The sequence below is a fragment of the Solanum pennellii genome, chromosome 7 (assembly GCF_001406875.1).
Source record: "Solanum pennellii chromosome 7, SPENNV200".
Lineage (NCBI taxonomy): Eukaryota > Viridiplantae > Streptophyta > Magnoliopsida > Solanales > Solanaceae > Solanum > Solanum pennellii.
In genome coordinates this window covers 72386375-72395534 of record NC_028643.1, presented here as the reverse complement: position 1 = coordinate 72395534, position 9160 = coordinate 72386375, and the positions used below count along the sequence as shown (strand labels likewise).

The 9160-nt window shown below is 29.7% G+C and overlaps 1 protein-coding gene across 1 annotated transcript; it reads right to left on the bottom strand.

The window, feature by feature from the left end:
• Positions 1 to 1709: 1709 nt before the first annotated feature.
• LOC107024357 (G-type lectin S-receptor-like serine/threonine-protein kinase At1g11300) lies at positions 1710 to 4904 on the bottom strand. Its single transcript, XM_015225321.2, has 7 exons — positions 3509 to 4904; positions 3294 to 3431; positions 3037 to 3206; positions 2750 to 2960; positions 2423 to 2660; positions 2183 to 2333; positions 1710 to 2098 (listed from the first exon to the last, which is right to left on the bottom strand). Exons 1-7 carry the CDS (start codon positions 4761 to 4763, stop codon positions 1811 to 1813), a joined length of 2451 nt encoding a protein of 816 aa, XP_015080807.1. The 5' UTR covers positions 4764 to 4904; the 3' UTR covers positions 1710 to 1810.
• Between the last annotated feature and the right edge of the window lie 4256 nt (positions 4905 to 9160).

Sequence of the window (9160 nt, the reverse complement as noted above, 5' to 3'; positions counted from 1 at the left end):
ATCTAGATATAATTGTATTCGCAAATCAACATTTCAACTTGTGCTTATATAACAATACAAGTATCTATGTATAGAAATATGGACACATTTCAACACTGTTGTTAAGCAAAAATATGGATACATTAGACAAACAAGCAAAAAAATACAATTTGTGGGTATCAAATTGTATAAATATGGATACATCAGACAAACGAGTAATATTTGTGTGTATGAAACTATATAAGTATTCTTCTAAATAAAATTTTGAAAAGGCTAACAATGTAGTATTGATGTACCCAACTATACTTGGATTTCCTAATCAACTTTTTAAATTTGACAGAGTACTTATGTATTCAGATATAATTGTATTCACATATCAACAGTTCAACTTGTAATTATATAATAATACAAATTATGTATAGAAGTGTTCTACTATATACAAAATTGACAATCAGAGAACCCTCAATCTCTTTTTTGTTCATGTTCTTCTTGTACTCATTTTTTTAACTATATACATACAAGATCAAATTTTCTAATAATTTCGCATGTTAGATTTCTTCAAGCAAATAAAATATATGGTCATTAACCTTTTTAGTTCTTCTTTCGTTCTCCATTGCAGCAACCAGAGCTTGAAATTTTGGCTTGTTGTGAGTAATACACAAATCAAAAGAAGGTAATTCATCCAACAATTTATCAAAAGAAATGTATACCTCTCGTAACCCTCCTCGGGATATCAATTTCAGTCATTGAAATGAATAAATAAATTATTGAATCAAAACTCTATGAAAATAGAAGAAGTGTAGATGTGTAGATATATAATGTTCAAAAAAACGAGATAAATATGCAATTAGAAGATGTATGATGGATACAAAATCACAAAAATCGCTCAGGCAGTGACGTAAAGGATCTTGAATTTGAATAAATTTGGAGGAATAAATCAGAAAATATGTATTTATGAACTGATGATGATAAACATGGGCAAAGATCACAAATGTGTCTGTCATAATTAATTAGCATTCAATAATTACTTTCCTATTTAATATTTATTTATCATATTAAATACATAGAAAAATGATATTTATTTGTATTTAATTAACTTTGCTATTCATAGTCTAATTATATCTATATAACATGAAAAAAATAAAACATAGCTATTTTTTTTGAATATATATATATATATATATGTTTGTTATATTCCATTGGAAGAAAAAAGTCGTGGATTTTTCTTCTCTCATTTGGGCCGTCAGATCAAACATCACTTAAAAGTAAGTTCAAACGTCGAAATTTCCCAGGGTGACTAATAATACTGTGTGAAATGTAAAACATGAGTCATTTTTATCATATTAGAGAAAGGGGATGTATTACTTTGACAAATCAAGATGAGATTCCATCTTTGTGGAAATTATTAACACTGCTTTTTATTTTCAAAAAAAATAGTTGATTAGAAGGGCTGAGAAACATTTTCTGTAGTTTCAATGGGCCATCAATCTTTTTTTCTTATTTATTAATTTAAGCTTTTCAATACGTATATCCACTTTAATTTGATTTCCTACTATCTCGGCTTCTCTTTTTTTGAGAAAAATGAGATAATACAATTGACGTTGAAACTTGTGTTGAAAATAAGTGATAAATATTTGTGTGACTTTAAAATATTTTATCATTTTTGTTTTGGAAATCGATTAAAAAAAAGTAAGTGATATAAATTGGGACAGAAAGGAGTAACTGAATTGGTTTTTGATTCTTTTTTATTTACAGTGCTAAACATTTTTGAGAAGATGGTTCTTTACAAAATAATATTAATTCCATAAGAAAAATAGAAAGCTAAATCCTTTCATCTAGGTACTGGCAAAGTTAATGTCAACTCATTTATGGAGAAATCGCTCGACGTTTGATGTCGCCAGCTGCTGCGAAAAGCGGGTTCTTTTGGCTCAGGGATGGGTGTTGTTTCGTTGCTTAACATGACAACTATATCAGACATTGTTGGTCGATCAGTAGGAAGTTCTTGAACGCAAAGAAGAGCAACCAGAACAGACCGTGCTGCTTTGTTACTGTCGCAGATTGCCCTTATTGATGGATCTATCAACTCCAACATTCTTCCTTCTTTCCACATTTTCCATGCCTAACATGACAAATGACGTGAAATGTTAAAAAGAAATTGAAACAAACTTGGACATTTAGTTTTCAAATGCGCGAGTGTACTTACCCATCCTAATAGCGATACACAAACTTCAGTTGTGAAGAAGTCTGAGTTTCGTTCACCAGTCAAGATTTCCAACAACAATACTCCAAAGCTGAATACATCTGATTTCTCCGAGAATTGGCCATATACTACGTATTCTGGAGACATGTAGCCACTATCCCATGTTGGCGTAAATCAGTCTTCAGTAGCTATATACAAGAGGTAATAACATAAAAACTGGTTTCAGAAAGGGCTAATACTTACTATGTACCAACCACTCGTTTTGTACTGGCCTGTGTTTGATCAGTACCGAAAATCCTTGCCATTCCAAAGTCTGATATTTTTGGGATCATCTCTTGATCTAGCAAAATGTTGCTTACTTTCAAGTCCCTGTGAATGACTTTTAATCTCGAGTACTTGTGCAGGTAAAGAATTCCTTGAGCAATTCCTTCTATTATCCCAAAACGTGTATCCCAACCGAGTGTAACCTTCAACGAAGGGTCTAAAAGGAAAAACGAATATCAAATTAGCCAACGGAAATGAGGAAAACAAAGTTATAATTCTCGTGAAAATAATACTAATGAGTATAACCAGAAAGAAATTTGTCCAGGCTGCAATTGGGCATATATTCATAGATCAGTATCTTCTCCTCCCCTTCAACGCAACATCCTAAGAGGCTGACTAGATTTTTGTGCTGCAAGTTTGCGATTAGCTTCAATTCATTCATGAACTCCTCTAGTCCTTGTGATGACTTTCTACTTAGCCTTTTGATGGCTACATCTCCGAATTCAGGCAAAGACCCCTGAACAGAATGTTTAAATCCACAATTCTATATATTCATGCAATTAATACGAACATCAAAATATTGAATTTTGCACCTTAAACACGGGGCCAAAACCACCTTCTCCGAGTTTGTTATCTTCATGGAAGTTGTTTGTTGCATCTCTTATATTCTGCAAGCTGTACTGTACCAACTTCATATCATGTTTGCCAACTAAAGATCCACCAGGCATGGAGCTAACTAGAGCAGAATCTCCGTCCATCTTACCTAGTTTCAAACAACAATCAGTAAGTCAAAGCACTGTAAACAATACGAAATCTAAAATCATTTACAGTTTAGAAATGCTAGATTCACCTCGTCTTCTCAAGCGCTTTCTTTTGAAGATAAAAGCAGAGATACTAATAAGAAGCAAGATTGCAAAACTTGCGGAAAAAATTTTTGCAATGAGAATTTTGTATCTTCGAGCTGAATTCCCAGATTGAGCATTAGTTACTGCATCCACAACACGAAGTTTATAGTAGTCTTTCACTTGTTGTTAGTAAAACTAACAATGATGCAAGTAAACATACCTTGCTCTGAGTTGTGAACTCGAACATAGAGAGTTCTGCCGTTAGTAATGTCATGCCCAATATCCAGTAAATCTCCATGCCATATAAAACAGGCGTTTCTCGTACAAGCATAAGCTGAACAAGAGCAGTTCCTAATGCACTGAGTTTCACACTCTTCAGTGCTCATATTTCCTAAAGAGACGGCATAATCTGGCAACTTCATGTTCTCGTGCTTAAAAAATCCATCTCCACCATCACATCCCAACGCTATTTTTCTCACACAACCTCCATTCCATATCTCATTTGCCCAATCTGTCGAAAATTTAGGTTCAAATCCGTGTAAACAACTGCATAATCCTTTTGATCTGATCCCACAAGTACCAAACGGACCACAATGCGCGTAAAGTTCACACTTAGATCGTGGTGCTTCAAATTCAACATTCCATTTGTTACTTTTATTCTTATTCCACACCATCACCTGAAGCTGCCCGCTCGGATTCAGCACAACTCTTAATCTCAGAAAGATTATGTAGTAAGCTAAATTAAGATATACATTATCATTTTCACTAACAACAGTGAAACACCACACTGTTGCTAGTATATACGCTCTGCAACCATCGTCAAATCTATAATAAATATCATTTTGGTTCCAAATAACAAAACGCATAACCCCTTCACTAGGATCTATTCCAAAAGAGAAATTTCCAGGCCGAGGATCTTCATTACTCGTCCATGAAGTGATCACATTTCGTAAGCCACTAATTTTATTGAAACCAAATCTCATATGGCGTAATAACGTATCTGTAGGCTGCTGGAAGCTCTGCCACAAATAATTGGACTCACCGTAGTATCGGAGAACAAGATTCCCGGTATCCAACAATATTCCGATGGTAGAATTTGAAGTTAATAATGGTTCTGGTGATGTTGATGAGACATTCGATGACCAAATGAGTTCACCTTTTTCATCGAAAATCACTAAATTTCCATCACCGCCGACAGTGAAAACTGGTGAAGCATTTGATGGGATTGGAGATTCTCTGTTGGCAACCCAAACAACTGTTTGTTGAGGGGTTATGTTGTACCATATGCCAAGATAGGTGTACATTGAATTTGATGGAATGAAAAATCCTAAGGCAAAACTTCTATCAGATGAAATCAATTTCTGATTACCAGTGATTGATTTGCCAACTTCGACACAATTTTGACAAGGAAGAACAGATAAGCAAGAACATGAGAAAACTAACAGTAAAAGAGGTAAGAAACTATCAAACTCCATTGTTTTTCCCAAACTATACGACACCTCCTGTTCTTCCTTCTCTCTCTTTATATAGAATTGATGATTCACGTTTCAATTTGTTTGTCGTAATTTTATTTTTTTAATTTGTTTCATTTGGAGTGTCTCTTTCCTTTTCTAGCAATATGTTTAAGATTTTATCTTTAGTTTAAAACTTAAAAATTTTCTTTATGTGTTTTAACTTCATGTTCAAATACTATTCTAAAAAGTAGGGGTGGGACCGGACATTTTAGTAAGCACGTGATGAGGCGTAAGCCCCATTGGTTGAGTTAGGTTTAGCCAAATTTTTTTGATGAAAAGTTATATTATTAATATATGGTTAAAATAATAATTTATGTGTATATATAGTTGATGCTGAACCTTTTTTGGGTTATTCATGTGTCTATTTCTTCAGATTTTGAACGCCTTTATTGAAAATCTTAACTCTATCAGGGATAAGCCCCATGATCTTTAAAATTTTAATTTCAATATAGTGAAATAGTATATAGCATAAAATTATTTTTAAAAAAATACATGAATTGCTTAAAATAATTACAAACATCATTTAAAAAATTCATGGAAAAAAAAATTCTAATATGATTTCACAAGTATAATAAATGTAATGATATAAAATTGTTATGACATGCAAAATAATTGTAATATCTTAACTTTCTAATAATAAAAGAATTATTATTTCTAAAAATATATCATTATTATACAATTCTATTTACCCCCTAAAAAAAGTCAATAAACTTCTTACGAGTATCTATTTATCTATAATGCACAAAGTACCCCCTCAATCTATGCCTGAAATCTCAGAGACACACTTATAGTATACTAAGGTCCTATTACCCCCTGAACTTATTTTATTAATAATTTTTACCCCTTTTCGGCCTACGTGACACTATCTTGTGGGCCCAACACTGGTTGACCCTTTTTTAAGCTAGTGCCACGTAGGCCGATTTAGGGTAGAAATTACTTATACAACAAGTTCAGGTTGGTAATAGGACCTTAGTACAGTATAAGTGTGTCTCTGAGATTTCGGGCATATGTTAAGGAGGCACTTGTGCATTCTTCCTTTATTTTATACTGTCTCAAAAACATGAACTCCCAAACTTAAATGTTAAATTACTATAGTACTCCCAATCAAATACTCAATTTATTTTGTTTATTAGTTTAATTATTTGTATTATATTAAAAATAGATGTCCTTTCATATTAAAGGATTGTGATTTTTCAAAGAGTTATGATTTTTTTCAAAAGGTTGCGTCTTTGTTAGCTATAAATAGAGGATTTTCCTCTCACTTTTAAACTACAATTGTTTTAAGTTTTGTACTCTTCTTCTTCTTAAAAAATCTCAATGGTTATTTGCAACAGTTGATTAAGTTCAAAATTCAACGAAATACGAGGTATCAAAAACAGTTGGTGAACAAAGTATATAGAGTAATCATTCAACAATTCACTCGTAGTTTTTCTTACGATTTTCATGAGTTAACAATGACGAAAAGTTGTGAGAAAGACAATAATAATAAACAATATGAAAAAAGTCACATGATTTGGGTATGACATTTCTTCATTATTTTTCATTTCTCATTCTCTTACCCTCACGAAGGAGTTCCTTTCTAATTTTGATAACAACGGGCATCAACATATTCCATTGACTTATCAGTTTGGATATAAAATCCTCTCTTTCAAAAATAAATTTTAGCTTTTACTTATAATATGATTGCAATGAAATGGAAATACCTATCAATATATGATAGTCTTACTCAAGTATCAATTGGGTAATAATATTTTGTAAAAGATAGATTGTGTATAAAGATAAAATATTGAATTTATGGTAATTCTTATTGATGTCATACACACACTACATCAAGTATGAATATTTAAATGGTGTCCATCATTTATGTTCATAACCTCATGAGGAAAGATCATTGGTGACATTTTTTGCATTGATATTTTTTAAAAAATTTATTGATTAGATTTGCTTACAAAATTGACGTAAAAATACTACTAAAGAGTTGTCACTTTCTCCCTATATTTAAACTTTTAATGTATTTTGAAATGCTTCAAGGATATCTGGTTATTTGCATCTCAAATTAAAGACAGGCAACTCTATAACAATTTGTATTGATCACTTAAAAACACTTGTCCTATATTCTTTTAATTATAATTATTTACTAAAAAACTTTAATTTAGTAATATTAAATTTATTTTACAGCATTGCATATTATATATACAATATTCACGTGCAACGCACGTGCCGTGAGACTAATTATAATAAAAATATCACTCCATCATGAATAAAAATAAAATAACTTTCAAATAGCTAAATAATAAAATATATGGTTTTGTCGTAACATCATTTTTTATTTGTTTCATATGGTATGTCTCTTTCCTTTTCAAGTAAAATTTTTCATTTCAAATAATCATATCACGTATTTAAGATTTTATCTTTAGTTTAAAATTATAAGACAAAAGTTTTTCTTTATGTGTTTTAATTTTATGTCAAGTCAAAACAGTATTCTAAAAGGCGTGTTATCAGATGAGAGATTTATCTAAGCATGGAATGAGGCGTAAGCCCATGAATCTTTAAAATTATAATTTATTATATAATTAAATAGTATAATAACATAAAATTATAAAAATACATGAATAGTTTAAAATAATTACAAATAATAATTTAAAAAGTTCATGAAAAATAAAATTCCTGATATGATTTTACAAGTATAATAAATGTAATGATATAAAAACTATTGCTTATGAGATACATATCAACTCTAGTATCTTAACTTTCTAAAATATAAGAATTATTATTTTAAAAAGTATATTACTATCATGCTAAGTAATTTACCTCCTAAAAGAAAATAGTCAATAAAACTTATTACTGGTATTATAATAAAAGAATCAGTCCATCATTAAAAAATAAAATAACTTTTAAATAGCTAAATAATAAAATGTGATAATTTTCAGACATATGACAAAAATATAAACATCAATGATAAGTGAAAAAATAAAATTGCACTATATATTTTAGAAAGAAATGTTACGTAATATATGTCATCCTCACAGTATTACCAAACAATAACAATTTGCTATGTGTTTTTTTAAGAAATATTATGGAATATATAATCATCCTCATAGTATAATTATATAGTAAATATGTGATACTAAAATTTGCTATATGAGTTACTTTCAATCTTCATATTTCTATAGATGAAAAAACTATTAAGTATTCTTTATTTATTAAAAAACTAGATAACTTACCCACGCTTCGCACAATAATCTGTAACGTCATTAAAATTATGAATGATCATTTAGAATATTTTAATATTAAAAATTTGATGTTACGTGTATATTAAGAACTTCTTACTCTTTAATGAATTTCTGATTACCAGTGATTGATTTGCCAATTTCGACACAATTTTGGCAAGGAAGAACAGGTAAGCAACAACATGAGAAAATAACAGTAAAAGAGGTAAGAAATTATCCAACTCCATTGTTTTTCCCAAACTATACACCTCATGTTCTTCCTTCTCTCTTTATATAGAATTGATAATTCTCGTTTCAATTTGTTTGTTGTAACTTAATTTGTTTTATTTTGGAGTCTCTTTCCTTTTCTAGCAAATTTTTCGTTTCAAATTTTCATATCACGTGTTTAAAATTTTATCTTTAGTTTAAAACTTAAAAGTTTTCTCTATGTGTTTTAACTTCACGTCGAGTTAAAATAGTATTCTAAAAAGCAGGGGTGAGACAGGACATTTTAATAAGCACGTGATAAGGCGTAAGCCCCACTGGCGGAGTTAGTGCTCATCCAAATCCTTTGGTGAAAAATTATATTATTTATACATGGTCAAAATAATTTTTAGGTGTATATATAATTGATGTTGAACCTCATCCGACTACTTCGTGCGTCTATTTTTTTTCATATTTTGAACCTCTTTATTGAAAGTTTCAACTCTGTCACTGCTAAGCCCCAATATTTAAAAATTTTAATTTACAATATAGTGAAATAATATAATAACATAAAATTATAAAAATACATTAATAGTTTAAAATAATTAAAAACATCATTTAAAAAAAGTCAAGCAAAATAAAATTTCTAATATGATTTTACAAGTATAATAAATGTAATGATATAAAATTATCATGAGGTGCAAAACAATTGTAATATCTTAATTTTCTAATAATAATAAAATTATTATTTCTAAAAATATATTATTATCATATTTATTTTATTTATTAGTTTAATTATTTTTATTATATTAAAAATAGATGTCCTTTCATATTAAAGGGTTGTGATTTTTTCAAAGAGTTGTAATTTTTCCAAAAGGTTGCGACTTTGTTACCTATAAATAGAGGACTTTTCTTTTATTTTTAAACTACAATTGTTTTAAGTTT

Excerpts from the sequence above, each read along its gene's own strand:
- LOC107024357 (XM_015225321.2), bottom strand. The coding sequence starts at position 4,763 with ATGGAGTTTGATAGTTTCTTACCTCTTTTACTGTTAGTTTTCTCATGT. Across the intron at positions 3,207-3,293 it reads AAAGCGCTTGAGAAGACGAG|GTAAGATGGACGGAGATTCT; the intron begins GTGAATCTAGCA and ends GTTTGAAACTAG. Across the intron at positions 2,961-3,036 it reads GTTTTGGCCCCGTGTTTAAG|GGGTCTTTGCCTGAATTCGG; the intron begins GTGCAAAATTCA and ends CATTCTGTTCAG.